Source organism: Mugil cephalus, chromosome 1, assembly GCF_022458985.1.
Source record: "Mugil cephalus isolate CIBA_MC_2020 chromosome 1, CIBA_Mcephalus_1.1, whole genome shotgun sequence".
NCBI classification, from domain to species: Eukaryota; Metazoa; Chordata; class Actinopteri; order Mugiliformes; family Mugilidae; genus Mugil; species Mugil cephalus.
This window is the reverse complement of record NC_061770.1, coordinates 44,427,639-44,450,231: the sequence shown is the minus strand read 5'-3', so window position 1 is coordinate 44,450,231 and position 22,593 is coordinate 44,427,639. Positions and strand designations below refer to the sequence as shown.

Below are 22,593 nucleotides of genomic sequence, written 5' to 3'. Positions count from 1 at the left end.
AGTTTATTTTTTATAAATCAGGAAGATATGATTTGTTATGTAACAGCCTGTACAACGCAACATACAGAAAAACAAAAAAAACAAACAAAAAAAAAGAAAATACAAATTAAATTGTACAAAGCAGCACTGGGCTGTAAATAACCCATATAATAATATTTTTTTTTCTTTTCACATTTTTGATTGGAAGTTTTTCTTTTACGTTTCCCCTCCCCCCGCCAAACCCGTTAGATCTCCCGTCAGTCAGATCAGAGCTGCTCTTAGAAGGTGACTGAGCTTCTTTAAATTAGCATTTCTGAGTTTGACTCATTACAACTGTGCCTTGAACAATGTCGGGGTTTCATATTCTGCAGCGGGTTTTTAGCAAAGTTGGCAACAGGGATCGTGGAAAGCTGTTTACATACAATCAATGAAAGTGGATCACATAAAAACCCTTTTTTTAAAAACAAAAAAAACATCTGATGAGTGTAAATCAATTATGTCGGAGTAAAAGAACTGCAGAGCCCTAAAGACTCACATTCACGTGTAAACACCAGCGTAGTCACTGGATGCAAACAACTCGACGTATCGGATGGATGGATCGGGCCGTAAACCTTGATGGGTGTCGGAACCAGATTTATCTACCGGTAAAAGAACATTGTCTTTGTAAGCTAACACGTAGCTACAGTTAGCATTGAATCCTATAAAGGAAAAAAAAAAAAAAAACGCTTACAACTTCTCATAAAACATATTATTAATAACTTGGCTTTTTTTTTTTTTTTTAAAGTGGGGAACTATTTTACCAGTTACTCCTGAAGTCTCTATCAGGTACCTGATAAGTTTTAATGCTACGTTCACACTAGCAGCTACAAGCTACAAGTGGGTGACACAAAGTGCTAGTTAAAAGTTTAGATTGCTTCAACTTCTTTCAGCACTCCAGTTATTTTTGTGTGCATGTCATTAAAAAAAGAAGTAAAATGGGTGACGTCACGGACAACGAGCACCAACGGTGACTCAGCAAATTAACGCTCCGTTACCATGGCAACCCGTCGCGTCACCGACGACGTCAACGCGCACTTGAACATCGATTTAGCTGCTGAGTAGTGTGAACGCAACATAACACCTGCCCACATTTTATATTTTATTACGCTTGGCTAATCAGGCTAGCTGTTGCTCCGTCATGCTAAGCTAGCAGGTTGCTAGCTTAGTAACAAGACAGTCCCACCTACGGTTGGTTCCCATAGGAACGAGACACAGCCGCACATTGTGGAGGTGGTTATGTTAACAATTAGTTGTTTTTACCTTTGTAAAAGTAAAAAAAAAAAAAAAAATACTGTTTGAAAATGCCCGTTTGTGTGAGGTGCTGTTTTTAGCTTCATGAACCATCTAGCTGGCTGCTAGCTGTAGCTTCACATTTTTATACAGATGTGAGTGGTAAAACTCTAAAAATGCTAATTAGAAGTTATTATTATTATCTTTTTTTTAATGTGTAATGCTCCAGTTCAGTCCACAGTGTAAAGCTCGTGAATGTTTTCTGTCTGATGAGGAGTGAGAGTCGACGCTGGGCTACAACTTCAAAGCTAACGGGACCGTGAACGTGGAGACATGAGGAGAGAACAGCAACATACAGTGGTACATGTGTAAACATCTTTTTAACCCCCTCCAGTTTTAAAAACTCCCCTCCCTAACAAAGTCACAATCACGTGACAGTCTTCTTGGGTTCCTTCTCAGATTCAAGTGTATTTGTTTTGTTTTTTTTAGGTTTTTTTTTGTTTATTAGATTTTTGTGAAAAGATTTTGTCACTTCTTCGTTTTTTTTTTTTTTTTTTAGTGACCCAGGTTTCAGTCTTTTTAGGTGACAGTTCGTTAACGTGCAGACTGGCAGGAAACGGCTCCTCCCAAAATTAAACACTGACCAGAACAGAGTGGGACGTGAAAAATAAGTGCCAAAAAAAAAAACAGAAGAAAAAGCTGTTGATGAGGGTGGAAAAAAAAAATAAACTGATGACGAGAAGAAACGTGGCAAAATTAATAATAATAATAATAATAAAAAAAAAGTAACTTCAGCGAATGAACAAACGTGTCGTGTCGATGAGAAGTTAGTTTAAAAATCACCCACGAGTGTCCGAAACATAAAGTGCAGGCAGTGTCTGTTCTTTGAAACCGCCGTAGCCCCCGGCCGTCGAAAAAGAGTCCGAGAGCAAACAACCGAAAAAGACGAACAAAAAAACAAAATCAAAAATGTTGAGTTGTCAACAGTCCACAGTAGGAACAGCTGGATTCCAGAGGAGTCTCTCGCTCAAGGCAGGGGTTGGATTTGGTTGTCGGTTCATTAAAAGTAGGAGGAGAGCCGCGCGGGGCCTCCCCCACTTCCACCCGAGTGCCTACTCTCGATGCTCCGTTTCATTCGACCCGGATGAGCAGCCCGTAGAGGAGTGTGCCGGCCTGCTCCTTGGTGATCCACTCGATCTCCGAGTTGCTGAAGCGAGGATCCAGGGACTCGCTCTGTCCGAGCGTCTGAGGTCCGACCTTGTAGGAGCCGGGACGCACACACACCTGGAAACCCACCTGAGCCTGGTGGCAGCGGTGAGAGCGGGGGTCCCGAAATCTGCACGTGAAGAAGAACTAGTCAGTAAACGCTTTTATCCTCACACGCGATAAAAACATCGTCGTGGTGGAAATGTACATGATGCGTCTTCTACTGGACTCACTGCACTTTAGGAGCAAAGATCTCCAGACCAGAGTAGCGCATGGTCGGAGAGAGACGCACTCTGGGAACCTCCCTGCCGGGGGCGCTGTTCTCCTCCGGCTCGCTGTAGTCATTGGGCCCCTCGTCCTTCACGGGAGACACTGAAAAGATGGACGACGACCCTGCAAACAACAAAACGTCGCAGGTATGAACTGATAAAGGCTGAACATTTACGTTCAGAGCACATGTATCTTTATAAAAACCACAGAGGACTCCTGTACCGGGGAGCAGCTGGCTGTGGTCCAGCGTGCGTCGCAGGGCTCCTACGCTGGTGCCGTGGTACGCGATGTGCCACTTCTTCAGTGCATTAGAAACCTCACAGTGGGGCTTGATCCTGCACAAACGCAATTATAGACACACAGTGCAGATTAATATACAGTAAAGATGAAGCACTCTACAGTAGAGAACTAGTATTTGTCTCTGTTCTCTTTTTCCAATGAAACAGCTAAATAAAGGATACGGCTGTTAGTAACACTGCGGCACATCTCGTACCAGCTGTTAAATGCATCGTTTAATCATCACAACAGACCGGTCTAATCAGTCCAACAGATAACAAACCATTTGTCTGAGTCTATGCTCTGTGGAATGAATTTAATGTTATCAACCTGAGGAAAAATATCGTCTGTAAACACTTATCAGAATCAGTCGTCCTGAAGACAAACTGTCCCGACAGAGCGCAGCCGCTCCTCAGAAGCCGTCCTCTCACCTGAGTGCGAAGCGGCACCATCCGAAGGGCAGGGCGTAGTCCCGGGGCGGCTCTCCTCTCTTGTAGTACGCCTCGTCGCCCCGGAGCTTGTGGCAGGACTCACAGTAGCACAGGTTGTACTTTGCATCTTCGTTGAAGTAACCATCTAAACGAACAGCAGGGGACGTTTTTAGACCCGAGGAGGTGAAAGCCGAAATAAAAAAGCGGCAGAGTCATTAACGAGGACCCACCCGGCAGCGTGAGCAGGTCCTTGAAGCGCGAGCACAGAGCCTGGTACTCGCAGGTCTTGTTGGGGTTGACCTCCGGAGGGGGCGTCCAGCACACACTCTCTTTGATTCCTGCAGCACAGACACTGAGCTCAAGACTCCGACCACTTCACAGCATGCAAACATTTACCGCGTCTGCTCCTCACCGTCAACCATGTCTGCCTTCTCCATGTCGGCCTGACAGCGGCTCTCACCGCTCTCTCCGCCGTCAGCTGGCACGTTGTTTGTTACTATAGTAACCTGTCATCAGGACACGGCGCTTGTTAGTGAAATGCATCTAGACTTTACACACTAGAAATGATTTAGTCACTTTTTTCTTTTCAGCATAAATTCTACTCTTAAATTGTGTCTGAATTTTGTGACACAACTGTGGAAGAAGAAAGAAAGAAAATAGAAGATAAAATGAATAGAGGAGTCGAACTGGCTTTAGCTCAGATAAACCAGAAAGTTAAACAGGGCTGGACTGGTTTCATTCGTGCGTGCGGACCTGTTCACACTGGCCGTAGAGGTCGATGAAGGGGTAGCAGGGGGAGGGGATGTCCTGCGCTGCCACTCCCTGGTCCATGCCGTTGACGTAGAGGTGGAGACAACTGTTGGCGTCCACCAGCAGACCCAACACCGTCCCCTCCGGACACGTGTCCAGGTTGGGGCCGTAGTTCTCACATATCTGGAGAGCAGAAGGGAAAAGAGAGGAAAAAGATCAATCTATCAGTGAAGCTTGTGACAGTTAGAACAACGCGCCGGGTTTGTTCATCTAAGACAAAGATCGATAAGCTCCGGCGCGGCGGGCGGATCTGAGCGCGTACCTTTAGGGAGTTATGGAAGACGGAGTCCCGCTGCAGCAGCCAGGCGGAGCGTTTCAGACAGCACGCCGTGGAGGGGAAGTTGAGGCGGTCGGGGGAGTGGCCGATCACCCCTAACGACAACGACGACGTCCACGACGGGTTGAGACGGTCGATCTGAAACTGGAAACCGAGGAAAAAAAAGAGGCTGTAGACAAACTGGAACACAAACTCCGATCATTTATCGTGGAGCATCGTGTGTAGAGCTTTAACGTTACCTGGAACAGCTGCTGACGAGCCAGCGGCTGGGCGGTGACCAGCAGGCCCTGGTTGTAGCTCGACACTCTGGCCGCCGTCAGGTTCTGGTTGGACAACTGGATGTTTTTGCCGTGGTTCTCCAGGAACGCCATGACCGTAGGAACCAGCGCGCACGGCTCGCTCTCAACCTGGAGGCAGCAAGACGACACGTGAATAATAATAATGATAACAATAACAACGTAACTTCTAAATGCCCTGCTGGGCGTCTGTGACGTCCACCCACCTCCCTGACGGGGGTGCTGTCCTCCTCCCCTTCGCTGCAGCTGTCCGAGGACAGCGACGGCGCCTTGACGCTCTCCATGTCCTCCATCAGCGAGGAGCTGACGATGGACACGGCCGTTATCCGCCCGTAAAGGTCCAGGACGGCGTAGACGTTCTGCAGGGAGCAGGGAGGAGAGTGTTGAGCGGCTTCGCGGACTCATTCCTCTTCGTGTTGTGCGTGAGAGAGTTGCGTTACCTTGGCTACGGCCGTAGCAGCAGGTCCCATGTCCTCTCCGTCAATGAAGATGTGCATGGTGTCATCGTTGCACCTCTTCACACCCACGCGGTTTCCAACCTGGAGGAACACATTCAGACTGAGTGTCTACAAGATAAACTGTTTAAATGATGTTCTTTTAATTGTTTTATTGCTTGTTAATTAAATGATGCATTAAACTATATTAAATATAACTAGATAGGAATGACTCACGGTAAAATAATATAGATTCAAATCTATTTCTAGATAAAATAGCAATTTTCAGGAACATGTTTTCCAAGTGCTTTGGAAAATAAAAGAAATAAGTCAAGTGAAAAACCATAAAAGTCCCATAACAGATAAGATGTGATTATAAAAACAATACGATAACAGACATTATGCAATAGGAGAAAAGGATCTGAGGGAGGTCGGGAAAGTGTAAAGTCAGAGCTTTGAAGCAGGCGGAGAGAACCTGTCAATGAATCACGGAGGCTTTAACTTTGGCCTTTAACCTGATCTGAATGTGCCTCCGTCAACCGATTCTAAATCTACCAGTTATCCTTGAGGGCTCGTTTTGAGGCCGTGTTCGCAGCTCAGAGAGCAGAGGGGCGCAGCTCACCGTCAGCCGGTCCAGCGAGCAGCCGTAGTTCTGGCGCTGCAGCACGCCGTTGCGGCGCACCTCGGAGCCGCAGAGCAGCCAGGTGACCTTGGCGCGGAGCTGCGGGAGGGAGGGGGAGAGGCCCGACAGCGGGCAGGACGGCAGCTCGGGAGGCGCCAGCGTGGTCAGGCCGACGTGCAGCGAACCGCACCACTGCTCATCCACTTCGTCGATCCTCACCTGCGCGGAGACCAGAGGCGGCGTCTTTTATCGCGGATACTCGCGCAGAAACGTGCACATTGCTTCAAACGTGACAAACCCCCCCGTACCTCAAACAGCTCATCCGCTTTGAGTTCTTTGGCGCTGAACACGATGCCGTGAGCGTAACCCCCGACTCTGACGGCCTGGCAGCCGTCGCCGAGCAGCACCACGTTCTTACCGTGCTTGTTGTGGAGCCGATGGGCGACGCCTGCTACTGCAAATGGAGAAAATCATGAAGATGAGCCTAGATTTTTGTCCTTACTTTACTTTTATTTTGAACACAGAACATGTGTTTTCCAGACGTGAGTGAGGAAGGAGCCTGACGTTTACCTGGCGAGTGGATGGGGAAGCTCTTCTCAGTGATGTTGCTGGTACAGAGGCTGTTGTCCAGTGGACCTGAGGAGCTGGTGATGGACACCTGGACACACTGACCGTACAGGTCGACCACAGCGAACACTTCTAAAGGGAGACAGACAGACAGATGCAGGTTCAGTGGATGTTTGTGGTATTTGAGAGCCGAGGAGCTTTCTGACTATTCTCTACCTGGTGGCAGACCGGAGCAGGCGACGCCTTGGTCCACTCCGTTGATGTAATAGTGGAGGTCGCCGGTGGCCGAGCGCATCATGCCGATCCGTGAGCCCGTGGTCAGGGAGTCCAGATCGCAGCCGTAGTTGTTGCGCATCGTGTTGCCGTCCTGCATGATGGCCGTTCCACTGTGGAAAAGACAAAAAGGTAAAGAAAGTCAACTCATTTCAACATGTAAAAATAATCCACGTGTGGTTTAGCACAAAATTAAAATAACATCTAGATGAAGTTTAAAGAGAGAATCAGCACCTTAACATCCAGGTGTCGTAGTCGATGTCCGTCATCGTGTTTGGAAACTCCAGCTCCTCTGGTCTGATGGCCGTCACTCCTGGACACACAGGGAAAGGAAGAAGGGTTGTGTGGTCAGTCGTGATGACAAATGAAACACATTTTGATGTGAATCTTTAGAGACACGAGACAAAAACCTCACCTGCTTCTATTGAACCTGACCAGCGGTCCACCATCTTCTGAATAACGATTTCAAACAGCTCTCCGTCCCGAAGGCACCTAAAACACGCACACAGGGATTATTCTAATCTTTCTAAAGAAGAGACGAGACATCAAGTGGCTTCTGATGCACCACCTGACCCAGATGAACCCTGGTACGACTCGTCTCACCTGTTGGAAATGACAATAGCGTCATTGAACTCGCTGCGGCAGTTCTGACGCAGGGCGGTGCGCCCCCCGTTGGTGATGACGGCGTTGGTGCCGTGCAGGTGGTGGAAACGCAGGTCGTTGGTCGTGGTGGCCCCCCCCACCGAGCAGGGGCTCCCGGGAGACATGGCCGTGGGGCCGTCTGAGCTGTCCTCTGGAAGAGGGGGGAGGTCCACTAGCATGGGGACAAACGCAAGAGGGGAAACGTTAAGGAGGGCTTTCACTTTCCTCTGAGTTCATTTTTATCAACCTAACCGCTGCTGCTCTTTCTCACCCATGTCGTCCATGATGGTGGCCTGAGCGGCCTGACCGTAGAGGTCAACCACAGCGTAGACACTGGGAGGGACATTCCAGGCCGCTGGACCCTGAGCCACGCCGTTCACGAAGAAATGGAGGCTGCCGTCTTCTTTCCGCACGACGCCGACCGTGTCCCCCGCCTGGAAGGAGTGGAGAAGGTTTGTAAAAAAAAAATAAATAAAAATAGGGAGGTACCAGGAGCTGAGTAAGACTCACTTTGAGCCGGTCCAGGTTGTGTCCATATTCGTCCAGTATCGTCGTCCCGTTGTGCATCACGCCGTTCCCCGTCATCATCCACGTCCCTGGAGCACAACATCAAAACACTGATGCGGGGCGTCCCGTCACAGAACACGACCCGACTAACCCAGATACTCTACTTCGTGCTACCTGAGCGCAGGTTCGTCATGGTGGAGGGCAGCTGCAGGTAGGCCGGGTTGTGAGTCGTGACGCCGATCTCGATGGAGCCCGCCCACTTGTCCACCATCTTGTCGATGCGGACCTGGAACACCTCGTTGGAGCGGAGCGGCCGGCTGCTCAGGACCACGCCGTGGTTGAAGTCATCAGTCGCACTGCAAAAAAAAAAAGAAAACAGCGTTAACTTCAGAGTATAATCACTGCTTTGAGTTTAAAATAGCTCATTTAGAGGGTCACTACGTCTCTTCACAGCTGTTTGTGTGAGATGTGTTCTACTTAAAGCTATTTTTAGGCGGGAAAAAAAAGAACAAAGCTCTAAAAATACACTATTTCTAGTCATGTGCATGGACAGAAAAACAGGATACACTTAATCCACGAAAGATCAAGTCGCCACAACTCAACAGGAAGGAGGGCGGACTCACTGCGGCCGCAGCGCCGTCCTGCCATCGCTTATGATGGCGGCCTTCTGACCGCAGTTGGGATGAAAGAGCAGGCGGTCGGGCCCCTCGGCGTCGGGGGTGAGGGAGAGGGACGGCCGGGGCCGGCCGACATCGGGCGACAGGGCCCTCATGATGGCGTTGTTGCGTCTGAGGCGGTCGCTGTGGTTGTGGTTGTGGACTATGGTCACTTTGACAGCCATGCCGTAGAGGTCGACCACCCCGTAGACCACGCCGGGGGTCTGGGCCGCGGCTACGCCTGGGATAAACACAGAGCGGTTCAGAGGAGACCACCACGGTAGTTTAATCCCACACAGCATCCTCCGCGCACAGCATTCCTCACGTCACTTTAAAAAGGCCGTACGTCTCCGTTCCCACGGTGGTGCTACGGAGAAGTGTGTAATAAAGCATTCGGGGTTCTTTTCCCTAATGAAGGGTGTCTCACCTTGATCGATGCCATTGATGTAAAAGTGGAGCGCTCCGCTGGCTTTGCGCATTAAGCCTATGTGATCGCCCTCCTGAAACATGATGATGGACAATGTAACGGCACATTTAGCGGCTCAGTGCGAGCTGAAAACGGGATTCACGCGCTGCCACGAACCTGAAGCTCATCGAGGCTGAATTCACAGTATTCCCTGCGGGTTCCCTTCCCGTTGGTTAATATCCCACAGCCACTCATCATGATTGTACCTAACAGAGAAAGCCAAAATGATGTCATTTCACAGGGACGCGCTCCTCTCCTTTGCACTCTCTAGTGCGAGTTCTCGGCGGGGTTGTGCGTTACCTGAGCGCAGATTGGTCATAGTTGCGGGATAGTCCAGGTTGTTGGGGTTGTGCGTGGTCACACCGATCTCTATCGAGCCCGACCACTTGTCCACCAGCTTATCGATGCGGATCTGGGAACAAAGAAGAACCAGGTTTGATCTCTTCCGCAACTAAACTTGACGTTCATTCGGTGGCAGCGGTGAGTTGCGCGCACCTCGAACATCTCGTTGTGTCGGAGCGGCCGGTTGGTCATCACCACGCCGTTGTTGAACTCGTCCAGCGGTCTCCTCCGCTCCGCCGTCTTGTTGTTGTTGCTCAGCTTGATCAGCGTGCCGCACTTCTCGTGGAACAGCAGCGCGTCGTTGGTGGTCATCCCAGTGGTCAGCGGCCCGGAGCCCAGCCCCCCATTGCCGGCGGGGCTGTTGTTGGCGTTCCCGCCCTCCCCTCCGCTGCCTCCCCCCGTCGTTCCCGTCCCGCTGTCGCTGGTCGTTGAGCCTCCTCCGCTGCTGCTGCCTCTGTCGTTTCTGGAAGAGGAGTCGCTTCCCGTGTTTCCTCCCCCTCCGCCGCCGCCTCCCGTGCCCCCTCCGCCCCCGCCGTCCTCCCCTCCGCCCTCGTCTTCGGAGCGGTAGAAGGAAACTATTGCGTTGTTGAACACGTCGAAGAGCTGGTGCTCCGTGAGGACTGGGGAGAAACGGGAGGAGAACAGATCTCAGTGCCGGTCGTGGTGTAAATGCGTGATGTGTGATTTGAGGAGGATTATCTCACCGGTGTCGGGCTCCAGGTTATTGGGGAACTTGTCTGGTCTGCTGTGGCTGCAGCTGAGCTCAGGCACTGATACGTAGAAGAGCGATACAGGCGAACACATGAAAACAACATAACAGTCAATTGAGACAATAGGAAATCCAGATAAAGTGTCTCCCTACCTTCGTTTCCATTCATCATCCCATTCATCGCCGCCACGTTCATGAGCGCCACGATCCCCGCGTCCTCCCGACTCCCGCACACGACCACCTCCTCCTCCTCATCCTCCTCCTCCTCGTCCTCCTCCTCGTCCCGCTCCACCGTCTCCCTCTCCCTCTCCCTCTCGGCGGAGGGCGGCGGCGGCTCGCAGCTCACCACCGTCACCTGAGTGCACTTGCCGTACAGGTCCACCACCGCCCAGAGCTTGGGCGGCAGGCCGCTGGCGGCCGCGCCGCAGTCCTGCCCGTTGACCCAGAGGTGGAGCTCGCCGCGGGAGCTGCGCTGGATGCCCACGCGGTCGCCCTCGGCCAGCTGGTCGAGGTCGCGGCCGTACTCCTCCAGGACGGAGCGGCCGTCGCGCAGCACCGAGCAGCCCGACACGATCCAGGAGCCGCCCTTGAGGCCCGTGGCGCTGCTGGGGAAGTCCAGCGCGGCCGGGTCCAACGCCGTCACGCCGATTTCGATGGAGCCGCTCCACGAGTTCACCTGAGGGGGGAACGATTGAGAAAAACGTAATTATAGCACATCGTGGTCCGCAAGATGTTTCCTGCGTTCAGCAAAACACTCAATAAAAACTTGAGATATTAAAGAAGTTTTGTAAATGTGATGTAAATTTTCCAAAGGACAGTTGAGCAGCTAATCAGTGGTAACAGCTGTGACTCCAGTCGTGAACGGTGGAAATGGGAACAGTGGAACTGTGCTGTGGGAGATGCTGTTCGGAGAGTGAACCACTGTGCTAAAAACTGCAGGTAGACGTCGCTGGAAAACAGAGTGGCTTGTTGTATGATCCGTCTTGCTATTTTTAGTCGTTCTGTCAGTGGAGAACGAAGCTCTGCGAGAAGCTCCTTTGAAAATAAAGCAGGACAACGAGAGCGCAGAGTAAAAACGTAGGAATCATGTCCGAAACCAGTGACACGGCTTATTGATGTGAACTTGTGGTTTGTTGTTAACAGTCTCCTGATAGCCGAGAGGTTATGGTTCACACACGTGTTCTGCACAAGTAGGATCCTGGGTTCAACTCCAGGCTGGACATTATAAAAAATTAAAGATGGCCTCCAAAAAACTGGCATCACATGACTGTAAATATGTTAGTCTAATCCATTTTGTGCTACATTTGCATATTGTTCTTTGTCAAGATTGACATTTGCTCAAGCGCAGTTAAATTTTTTTTTTTCTTTTTGCTTTATAAATCAATTCAGAGGTTGGTCGGCACAGATCTCTAGAGGTGAGCTCAGCTTCATTTTCCCTGAAGCAGCAGGACAAATATTTCACATAAATGTTGCCTTTTTAACATTAATGTCAGATCTCTCTATTCCAGGCAAGACTAGGTTCCTCCACTACAGCGATGTCTCTAGAGGTGCAGGTAACACACAGTTTCCAATCTTGTGTTGATTTGTGGAGAGTTTTATTTATTAAGTCCAAAGCTGCTGGAGTCGCTACATCGTGATCACAGGTAATGTGTCCGTAACACGATTTCCTTTTTCCTATAGTGACTGAGGCGGTAACAAGAGGAAATTAGCAAGCAAACGCAAAACCTTCCCTTCAACACGCTGAAATCTCAAGGCCGTATTTGTTCTGCGACTAAAGCGTTTTACACCAGAACCCCCTTGTCTGTGTCTTTGTGTGACATTGGCCTCGTATCACATAACAAGCGACCCCAGATATGCATTTATTCTGGGTAACCCAAAGCTCACCATAAGCTGACAATAATGTGATGCTTTATTGATCCCCTTGAGGTAAATTCTGCCTTTTTTTTTTTTTTTTTTTTTTTATTAGACTGCAGCATCAGCTAGAGAGAAGCGTCGGAGCAGCCGGTGGAGATCCTTGGTTAGAGTCACTCCGGCTCAGCAGATGCTTTTCCGACACAGGGCTGTGAACCCGTGTCGTCCCGCTGAGGGATGATCTCTTGGCTCGCCGCACTCCACCTGCTGCTCGAGGAGAAAGTCCACCAAAAAAAAAAAAATCTCTGCAGCTTTTGTCTTCGGGAGGAAGGGTTCAGCTAAACGTACCTATCGCTCTCTCTTTTCCCCGGTGCGACACAGGACTCCAGTTTTAAGTTGGCAGGAATCCACCCCGAAGAAGTGACCTTGATCATATCATTGAAGCCCCGCCAGCTCTTGGGATATCTGTCTTGCGGCCGACTTCCACGCCAAGGAGAGACAAATAAGAACCTTCCCTGCGATCAATGTTATTTTTAAAGCGCCGTCTGCCTCCTCTCCTGCATTCTCCTCAACTGGGCGACAGGTGCTATGTAAGGCAGTGTGCTACGACGGGCCGGGTATCTGGGTTAACAGATTTAGTAGTAACTCAGCCTGACCGGGTCGCTGTGCGGAGGAGACAGACATCTCCTTCCCTCGCTTATGTAACAGCAGCCTGTGGGCGTCCGCCTCTAGGTCTCCACGCTCAAAAAGGCCAATAACTACAGCGAGCCACGCTTAAAAGAATGAAACGTTCTCATTACTGAGACACGGCGCAACTCTGAGCAGGTAATTCTCCTAAATAACAAGATTTAGTTTGGAATAAATTAACATTATTACACCTGTGACTTACTAATATTTAAATATATCAACATGAGTTCGAAAAACTGCATTTTTGTCATTAATATTATAATCTAAAAACTGTTTAATATTAATACTGCCTATAAAGGTGCACTCACTTGCCAGTTTATTAGGTACACTTGTTTAGTTTGTTCACTTTAGGCTCAAACTACGTGAGAAGGTGGTAATTCAACTGTACGATCATTTTTACAGGACGAAGTTTCTGGTGTTGCTAAGCTGTGTCGCATTAAACAATAAAGTGTTTTTGTTATTTAGCCGAGCCCGCTGACTAAACTAGGGTTGCCGGAATAACAGAACACAATTCAACAGTATGACAAACCACAACCTCCGAAAAAGAAAACACTGCTGAATCAACATGTCTCCCGTTTGTTTTGAATAAACGATGGATACCACAACCTTCACGAAACTAAGATTTAGTGGCAGGACTGTTACACTGGCACGCATTTGTATTCTCCAAGGCGGTGCGTCTTTATGACAGCTGAGTTTCTGTGCTCCTGCTGTTTTCAGCAGCTAAAAGCATAAAAATGCTCAGTAACCTCTCATTTCCGACTGAGAGGTTGGCACATTAAGTGGTGCATTCTGTCTCAAAAAACAAACACACTCTAAACTCTAAACACAAACCCTGAGCCTCTCACAGCGTCCAACACGTAGTAAACTTTTTTGTCCAATGCACGATTTCTTCTCTGGAGCTCAATCGGCAACTTCCTCTGCAGCTCAGTGAAGGCACTCACGGCAGCGGGCTGCTCTGTGATGGAAACATATTGATTTTCAGACGGGCAGCTCGTGTCACGAGGCTGTTTATGATAGGCCCTTATCAGGCAGAGAGCACCGGCAGGGATGCATAATCATTTACATACAGTATGTGCCATTAGGGCGTTGCTATTACGTTTTTGCTTTACCGGCACACGTGAAGACTTTCTGTAACGAGTTCTCCGTGTCGTTTAAAGGGTGTGTGCCCGGCCCAGTTGGCATCGGGCTCAGGAGCTGTCGTGTTGTTAATGAGTGATGTGCAGAAGCCATTAAAACATTAAAGCACAAGTTCTCTCTGCACGGGGACTCACGTGAAACGTGGACTGCCTACAGATGAAGGCATGTCAAACATTTTGCATTATGAAATGCTATTGGTCTGATTACAGAAGAAGAAATATTGAGATCAGAAGCCTATTTTTTAGTTTTACTGATTTGTTGTTGTTGTTCTGCCCCAAATGTCCCTATTTAAAACTGGTATAAAATGAAACTGTGAAGTTCTGCCAAAAAATTATAAATTGATGAGAGTCTCTGGAAACACAAGAAGAGGAGCAAGAAATAAAGTTTTAAGCGTCCAAATTTACCAGTTATGCGATATAAACAGAGCTTGTTTACAATAACTAATTACAGCTTAATAGCACCAGTTCACAGTCTACCTAATGCATTATAGCTATTATCCGTTTTAATAAGTCTAAAATATTATTTATATTGAAGTGAACTGTGTCACTGTGTAAGGAGGCTGTCACAGATGTGAGGCTCGGTCCTTTAGCATGCTAACTCCGGCTCTTATTAATGACCCTGGGCTGACAGTACCCAGATAGCCCAGTCTGAGTCTCATCACTGCAGCATTATTAGCCACCGGGACACACCGCCACTGTCACCGACTCCCCTGGTGCAAACTGCACCAGCTTTCACTGAGCTCCTGTCATGCACGAAACGATGCCAGTCTCTTGACAACTCACGACAAACCCCCCCTGCCAATAGCACCTTCCAGAAAAGGGCTAGCCCCCCGCTGCTAGCCCCCCGGCTGCTAGCCGCTCATTAGCATGGCTAACGACGGTACCAAGGCAACACGGGCAGGTTATCTGGAACCGAGTGATCGGTTTAACACGTCCACCCGTCGCAAGGTGTTTATCAACTGCCCCGTGCTCGGTCGCAGCCCGGGTATTTAATTCACACCGGAATAGACGGTAACGACCGCAGTCGCTGTCGAGACGTGTGAGCCGCCCTAGGCAGCGGATGAAGACCCTCACTGCGGACAGGGGCAGACCCCCAGCTCGTCCCGGCAGCTCTGCTCTCACCCCCGCTGAGGAGAAGCGGCAGCGGCGGGCCTGGTGTTGTTTACCTTCTTGTCAATGCGGACGGTGAAGACATCCCGGTCCCTCAACGGCTCCTTGCTGAGCACCAGGCCATGGTTGAACTCCTGGACTGGCTGGTTGCGCCGGGCGGTTCGGTTCGAGTTGGACAGGCCGATCAGCTTTCCGCTCCGCGGATGCAGCTCCGCCGCCATCTTCAGTGGGCGGCCAGTATTCACGACAGTCGGGCTTTGCGACAGTACTACAGTTACGACATCCGGTAGATTTCTGTAATCGATAAAGAGCATTTTACGGCATGGAAGGAAGAGGAGAGCCTGTCTGCTACCTTGTCGGTATTTAATCACCAACAGAGTTAATGCACGCCTCTCCGTTTAAAGTAGCCTCTTGCAATTAGTGGGTTCAAATTAAAACTATAACAGTCTCTCAATTAAATTAAATTAAAAGTTATTGTTCCTTGCTGTTATAACTCCTTAATTTCACCCACGTGGTTACATACAATTTTATCTTATGTGATCTCATCTTAATATATGCTGCAAAAATATGTTCCCTTCTGCGGATTTATAGATGAACGTTGTTTTTTACATTCTACTTTTTCACTAGAAAAATAAAACGTCTGTCACACTCAATAATGCAATGCATCTATCTATCTATCTATCTATCTATCTATCTATCTGTCTATCTATCTATCTATCTATCTATCTATCTATCTATCTATCTATCTATCTATCTATCTATCTATCTATCCAAATAATTAGAATATATCATATACAGTACTGTGCAAAAGCTTTTAGCAGTTGTGAAAAAAATGCTGTAAACTAAGAATGCTTTCAAATATGGACGTGTTTATTTTCAATTAACAAAGAGACGAGAATTTTAAATCAAATCAATATTTGGTGTGACCACCCTTTGCCTTCAAGACAGTTAATTCTAGGTACACGTGCACACAGTTTTTGAATATGACCACAGATCTTCTGTAGATGTAGTCTTCCTCAAATCCTTCTGTGTCTTCATGTAATCCCAGATACACCCGTTGAGATCTGGGCTCTGCAGGGGCCATGCCATCACTTCCATCACTTCTTCTTCTTCTTTACACTGAAGATAGTTCTTAATGACCTTGGCAGTATGTTTGGGGTCTTTATCATGCAGAAGAAATTTGAGGCCAATCATCCTCCGCCCTGATGGTATTGCGTGATGGATATGTATCTGCCTGTATTTCTAAGCTGGACACCATTGATACTGACCATGTCCCCTACTCAGTTTGTAGAAATGCAGCCCCAAACTTACAAGGAGCCTCCTCCATGCTTCACTGTTGCCTGCAGACACTCATTACTGTACCTCTCTCCATCCTTTCAGTGATCATACTGCCTTCTGCTACAACCGAATATTTCAAATTTTGCACCTGCTGCCATTTTCTGACCCCGGTTCCTATGTTTTCGTTGCATAGTTGAGTCTCTTGGCCTTGTTTCCTTGTCAGAGTGATGGATTTCTGGCTGTGACTCTTCCATGAAGGCCACTTCTGGCCAGACTTCTCCAGACAGTAGATGGGTGTACCTGGGTCCCACTGGTTTCTGCCAGTTCTGAGCTCATGGTACCGCTGGACACCTTCCGATTTCGAAGGGAATTAAGTTTATGTGTTTTTCTTTTTTTTGTGTGTGTTTTTCTGCTGCACTAAGTTTCCTTGGCCGGCCACCGCGTCTACGATCCTACAAAATCCCTGACTTTGTGCAAGTGTACCAATAAGGAAATAAGGATTGATTCTAGTTTGAAGGCAAAGGGTAGTGACACCAAATATTGACTTTCTTTTGTTCGCTTACTTTGTATTTTTTGCATGTGATTAAAAATAAACAAACATTTTTTATATTTTTGACAGCATTCCTTCCTTCCTTTAGACCATTTGGTTCCACACCTGCCTAAAATACTGAATATTTTTTGTTTGGCTGTTTTTAAAGATGATAAGCAACATAAAGGTTGAAGTGGTTAAATTACATCATCCATAAATCTGAATGAATTCAACATTATCTTTAATCATCCACTAGAGGGAGCAAATTCCATGTCTTTACATTCGTGTCTCTCAAACTGCTCTCAGTGTCTACGATTAGTGTTTAATGAAAAGGTCTACGTCCACTCTAAGGACCTTCATTTTGCCTTAAATGCATCAGTGACATTAATATTAATGAGGGAGCCATTTTAAGGAGAATCATATTTTATTCATAAACATATAATTGCGCGCACCAAGGTCACCGAGCCACTCACATCTCTCAGATTAATGTGTGTATTCGGGTAAAACTGGGCATGTCATCTGTTTGAAATGTGAAATGTTAGTATTTAATATGTTTTGTTTTTTTCCCCCCACATTTTATAGGTTAATTGGCGCAAGTACCACATCTGACTTCAAAATGAAAAGCCTAACAAAAAAAAAACGTACTGGTCATCAGGGTGATGCTAGAGAAAAATGTACTCCGATGTACGTTGGAATGAATACAGTATCCTGTCCTTATGCAGTGTATGGATGCTTTTATTGTCTATGCAGGACAACTGTGAGAGGACACTGACACGTGTTTGTCGGCTGAATCCAGATCCAGATCCCTGCTTTGGACCTGGATCTTCTTCAGGCAGCCTGTCAAGAACTGGGAGCCGGCGCCATCGTCACCTGAAAAGTGAAAAGGTCACAACAGCATTGACTGTCACATTCGTCTTGTTTAATGTTGCAAATCTCTTTATGGGCCTTAATAATTGAAGACATTAAGACTGTAGATGCTCTATATTTATTTAATACGCTCCATCATCTCACCCAAAAGGCCTCCGAAGGCTAGACGGCCCTCTTTCCAAGTTGTCAAATAACTGTTGTGGCTCTCTGGGTTACTGGATAATACGGAAGTCGTTGATTCATCTTCATCCTGAAGCACTTTCAGTACATCCTTTTGAAAGGTCACAAGGAGTCTTTTGAAAGTGCTTTTCACACTGATTTTTTCCTGCCAAAAACTGAGTGTGACCTCCTGAAAATCAAAAAAAAAAAAAAACATAATGATACTCTGGTCTTCAGTCTGTTTGTGACAGCATGATGATGGTTTTACGTGAATCAGACATAAATATAAGTGAGGGGTCTTCGACGTTTTTCAGGCCAAGGACCCTGAAACTGATGGAGAGATTAAGATTAAGAGTTATAGACCCCTGTTCTATATTAAACTCTGCCTTGGCCTATTTATACATAATAATTATTATTACAATTTTGCATTCAATATTAAGCTATCACACTAAAATATGAAAATGTGTTGGGTTCATGTTAATTTTTTTGTATTTAAAGAAATTTAACTTTGCGTGTGTGGACTCGGGGATAAAACAAAATATACAAAAAATGTCTAATCAACCAAAAATATTGCGACACCCCCTGCAGTACCGCCGCGAACCCATAGAGGTCACCGACCCCCCTGTTGAAGACTTACGATCTAAGTTATGAATATCACCACGATAACTGTGACACTGAGCCGCGCTGTTTTTATCTGCAAATTCCTGCGCTTACTTTTGTGTTGTTGTTGGCTACTAAAGCGAACATCAGCTCTTGTCCAGGAGCCTTGATGCTCAGAATGGTCCCATCCATCTGACTGAAATCACCCCACAATTCAATCTTGACCCCATGGTCTTCTCCTAGTTTGAACACTGTGAAAAGACAGAAATCATTCACATAATTAATCAATTCTGGAAAGAAGAAAAAAAAAGACTTATCTACCATTCAATAAAAAGCAGTTCCTTTTCATTTTCATTTACATGTTGAATCAAATTGCTGCACCACACACACACAAAAAAAAAGCATTATCTAGGCCAGATGGGAGCCTGTTATTAGATGAAGGAGAGTTAACACTTGTTAATATCTTGTATAACTTAACACAGTCCTTCCACCTGAGGTGTTGAAAACGGCAAATCCGGTGCCAGGGAAGTAGCTGCCAGGTTGGATGTTTGGATGGCACGGCCAGAGCTCCTCTGCCTCTGCCTCCCAGGGGACGCTGAGGTTTAGCCAGCTGCCCTCCCGCACACAGCCGTCCATCTGTGGCTCAAACTGCAGCACAGAACACAACAAGGCATTGAGAAGAATGAACCGCGAGGCAAGCTGGGAGAAGAATCCGCTGATCATTTCAGACGCCGCGGTAGCGTCTTAAAAACTACAGGGTAAGGTCAAAAAATAAAAGGGGGGGAGGGGTTAATGAGATTGAATGAGCACGATGGATGAAGTGCGTCGGGGCGGATTAACACCTGGACAATCAGTTGTTCCTTGTCGATCAGGATGCCGCCCAGGGCCAGCCGAAGTTGCCCCGAAATGCCCTCCTCCATCTGTTTGGTCTGCATGCCCACCACCAGCCCGCCAGAGCCGTCCACCTCCAGAATCACAAACTTCCCGTGGTTGCTCACTTCCAGCTTTGTGGCGCCAAGAGAACAAGAAACAAAGCAACATGTCCAGCATACTGTATGAGTAACGAAGGAAACGTCCATTCATTTAAAAAAATAAAAGGCCACTCGAAGCCAAATCTGAAAGACCTGAACGTGAAACTCACTGTGTGCCACTCGCCGTCGTTGAGCTTGGGGCCCCCGGTCACGCTGATGAGCATGCCCTCCTTGCTGATCTGCATCATGGGGATGCCATCTGTCAGGGAGAGGACGAACCAGTCCTCCCCGTTTTTGGTGTCTCCGTAGAAAACGACGCCTTCTGGGTCAAACGTCCGTAATTGAAAGGACGACTTGATGCTGTGCAAAACGGAGTAAAAATAGAGTTAATTAAAGGGGAGGCCTGGTCCCCGTCGGATGAAGAAGACAACCTGCCTGACTTATGTTTGGCTGTGCTTTCTACCAGAAGTAAGATATCAGCGTTTCAGTGCGAGAAAAGTGTAGCATTCGTCAAATATAAAGGTCTGCAGAAAACCAAGTTTTCTGCTGGATTTTGAAAGTGTCTGTCTTAAATCATGCAGGGTCCCTCTTCGCCTCCCCGACCTCCTCCCCCTCACGTGCCTGTTGATCTGGCTGAGGTTGACCGTCGTGTGGATCAGCGGCCTCCAGACGTCCCTCTCCTGGCCGAGGTGGACCGTCGAGCCTCCTGATACCTCTTTCTGGAAGACACATGCTCCATAAGGTAATCCTTTTAACATTGCTTCAGCTCTTTGACTCTGCGCACTTCTCTTCTTATTGATTCAAAGCTTAAGGAGAGCGTAACGAGGGAAGTGTGGTCCTGAGCGATAATGAACTGTAAAAAAATCCATTCATTCACAACATATGACGTTAAATAGAATATGCATGGGTAAAAAATAATAATAATAATAATAATAATAAAAATAAGCCCGCTGAGGTAAAAGCAGCTTCTGTCGTGGTGGTTGCGGCTCCATTTGTCCGACTGAGCAAAGTCCCAAGTCTAAACAAATTATGGGACCTGAGTTTCATAAGGGAACTGATATGAGCAGCTATTATGGATCTTTTCCTAAATTGAAATTTTACAGAGCGTTTGCAGGAATAAAACAACATATAGAAAGAAAATGTATGCTATATACATATATATATATGGGCATTGTGCATCTGATGAACATACCTTACCCCGTCCGTTCGCCTGTCCCTCAGCTCCCCGCGCCAGCAGAGCGAGGCTCAAACCGAGCAGCAGTCCACCTGCCATTGCTTTCCCAAACGCGGCCATCCTTCAGCGCGTTGACCCACCCTGGCCCTCCCAGCGTGCGGTCTCCAGAGCCCTTTGGGTGGTCTGCGGACTCCGAGCTGCGATATCGTGGTGGCCGAGGACGAGGAGCGGAGAGGCTTCAGCAACAGTGTGCAGAGCGCTGGTGTGTGCTGGCACGCTGTCCCGGGGTCCAGAGGGCGAATACTCCACCACGGTCAGCGCGGGTGATCGACCCCCGCGTGGGAGGCTCTGCGGTTGGGACAAATGGGATGTTTGCGAAAACTGTGGGGGAGGGGAGGGAGGGGAGGGTTGGAGGACAGAGGAAAGAAAGCCAGAAATCATATGGGTCTGGGCTGCCTTTAATATTAGAAAGCGTTACTAAAGTTAACTGAAATGTGCGTTTTGGTCAGTAGGTCCGTCTCAACCCGTGGCGCACGGACGCAGACCCAGGCCGGGTGAGTGACCTCGGCCAGACGACCGAGGCGTGTTTACACATTACACAGGAACCTTGATTCACCACCGCTGGCCATGACTCACACGTAGGTAGGTGTCTGCTCTGCAGCTTCACGTCGAGCTCTTTTTCCTCCTAAGCTGGCTGCGTTCCTGAAACTCTTTCTTTCTGGGAAAGCGGCGCTAACTGGGGAATACTAGAAAAACGTGCAAAAAGACACAAAAACACCGAGTATGAAATGATTTACTCTCAGTCCGACGCCCGGCTTTAATTTTGACGGGAGGTGACAGTCAGTGTTTAGCAGGTGGACGACGCACGACGGGCGCGGTTGTAGTGATTCAGCACACAGAGAGGAAGTGAGCCACCTCTGTGTCTGGCGCAAATGAAATGACGCACACTGATCAGCCACAACAATAGAACCAAACACTGGCGAAGCGGATGACGATCTCGTCACAATGTGAAGCTCCCCCTGGGAAACCTGGGCCCTGGGCACGTCGATCCAAACGCGCCACCAAGGCCCCAACCCGCCAGAGCTGCAGTTTTTCGAGACGCTCCGACCCCAGTCCTCCAGTCGCCACTGCCCCCTTTTTTCCGCAAATCGCTCAAATCGGCCCATTTTCTCCCAACGCGTCAACTTCGAGGACAAAATGTCCTAATAAATCCCTTCCCCCCGCGACCAGGCGCCACGATCGAGCAGAATCTCGTTCACTTTGCCGGTGATTGTGACCAGATCGTAATGTTATGGCCGACTGGTGCGCGCAACGCCATGCGGCGGAGGAAGAGCGCGTGCCCCCCACCCCCCACCCCCCACCCTTTCCCCTCCTCATCACGTTTTAATGCAACAGAGAGCACACCACCGACTACTCTCCGCACGCCGCCGAAGCTGTTCTCCCTCGGACCGCGAGGCCCTACCTCCACACAGAGTGATGAGTACAGCAGAAAAGGGAAAAAAAAAAAAAAAAAAAAAATCACAGGAACCTCACTCCCACACATACATACAACGACTTACACCAGGAATGCTGGTTGAGGAGAGCATTATCAAAGGCTTCAGTCATGCCATGGACCTCATGCGTAGAAGAAAAAAAAAATAAATTTACCGCAGCATGTGAAACCAAACTGTTGGCAGCGGCGTCTTTCTGCGGGTCCTGGCAGCTCTGAGCTTTGCATGAAAAAGGATAATCCACCGTTAGCATTCACACACAGGCCGACAACACAGGGTCTTATTAAAAATAACTCATTTGTCATTACTGGGGTTAGGGTTAAAGCTTCCTATTATCCGCATACCTGAGAGCATTTCATTTTTATTTACACCTGCCGTACAGATGAAAGTCATTAAGGTCCACTTAACAGATTAAAAGATTATGGGTGGCTGCGTAAAAAGAATCAAAACTAATTCCTCTAATTGCAGGTGAGTATCTGGTCATTAACAGACACCAATCATGTGAGTTTCAAGAGAGATGCGCGCACAGACGATCATATGAAAATCTAAACTCCCCATGCAAAACTGAAGAGGAATCTTGGGCTGATGGTGAAGCACAAAAACTCAAACAAGTCCCTTCGTTTTTGGTTACGGCTTCGTTCTATTTCGGTGCCAATATTGACTCTTCCGGCCTATTTTCATATCTCACCGTCTCACACGGGGCTAAAAT

The 22,593-nt window shown here is 48.0% G+C and overlaps 2 protein-coding genes across 2 annotated transcripts; both read right to left on the bottom strand.

Moving 5' to 3' along the window:
* Positions 1-1,461: 1,461 nt before the first annotated feature.
* Positions 1,462-15,439, bottom strand: neurl4 (neuralized E3 ubiquitin protein ligase 4). The gene is made up of 29 exons (XM_047584325.1): positions 14,873-15,439; positions 10,186-10,708; positions 10,028-10,093; positions 9,477-9,943; positions 9,282-9,393; positions 9,099-9,187; positions 8,943-9,015; positions 8,483-8,756; positions 8,034-8,215; positions 7,863-7,948; positions 7,624-7,786; positions 7,314-7,524; positions 7,126-7,202; positions 6,945-7,023; positions 6,654-6,823; positions 6,441-6,569; positions 6,179-6,324; positions 5,871-6,089; positions 5,255-5,353; positions 5,021-5,173; positions 4,758-4,925; positions 4,504-4,662; positions 4,185-4,364; positions 3,844-3,937; positions 3,662-3,769; positions 3,432-3,576; positions 2,947-3,059; positions 2,688-2,847; positions 1,462-2,584 (listed from the first exon to the last, which is right to left on the bottom strand). Exons 1-29 carry the CDS (start codon positions 15,128-15,130, stop codon positions 2,380-2,382), a joined length of 4,908 nt encoding a protein of 1,635 aa, XP_047440281.1. The 5' UTR covers positions 15,131-15,439; the 3' UTR covers positions 1,462-2,379.
* Positions 15,440-17,028: 1,589 nt separating this feature from the next.
* On the bottom strand, positions 17,029-20,715 carry shbg (sex hormone-binding globulin). Its single transcript, XM_047606239.1, has 8 exons — positions 20,413-20,715; positions 19,842-19,939; positions 19,391-19,580; positions 19,092-19,253; positions 18,741-18,897; positions 18,364-18,500; positions 17,635-17,839; positions 17,029-17,493 (listed from the first exon to the last, which is right to left on the bottom strand). The coding sequence occupies exons 1-8, from the start codon at positions 20,512-20,514 to the stop codon at positions 17,366-17,368; spliced, it is 1,179 nt and encodes a 392-aa protein (XP_047462195.1). The 5' UTR covers positions 20,515-20,715; the 3' UTR covers positions 17,029-17,365.
* Positions 20,716-22,593: the final 1,878 nt, after the last annotated feature.

What these genes read in the sequence shown, in the direction of transcription:
- neurl4 (XM_047584325.1), bottom strand. Translation starts at nt 15,130, where the DNA reads ATGCTCTTTATCGATTACAGAAATCTACCGGATGTCGTAACTGTAGTA. An exon ending in CATGACGAACCTGCGCTCAG is followed by an intron (nt 7,949 to 8,033) that starts GTAGCACGAAGT and finishes GTTGTGCTCCAG; the next exon opens with GGACGTGGATGATGACGGGG. An exon ending in TGGTGCCGCTTCGCACTCAG is followed by an intron (nt 3,060 to 3,431) that starts GTGAGAGGACGG and finishes GCGTTTGTGCAG; the next exon opens with GATCAAGCCCCACTGTGAGG.
- shbg (XM_047606239.1), bottom strand. Translation starts at nt 20,514, where the DNA reads ATGGCCGCGTTTGGGAAAGCAATGGCAGGTGGACTGCTGCTCGGTTTG. An exon ending in ACGACGGCGAGTGGCACACA is followed by an intron (nt 19,254 to 19,390) that starts GTGAGTTTCACG and finishes GGCGCCACAAAG; the next exon opens with CTGGAAGTGAGCAACCACGG. An exon ending in AGGAACAACTGATTGTCCAG is followed by an intron (nt 18,898 to 19,091) that starts GTGTTAATCCGC and finishes TCTGTGCTGCAG; the next exon opens with TTTGAGCCACAGATGGACGG.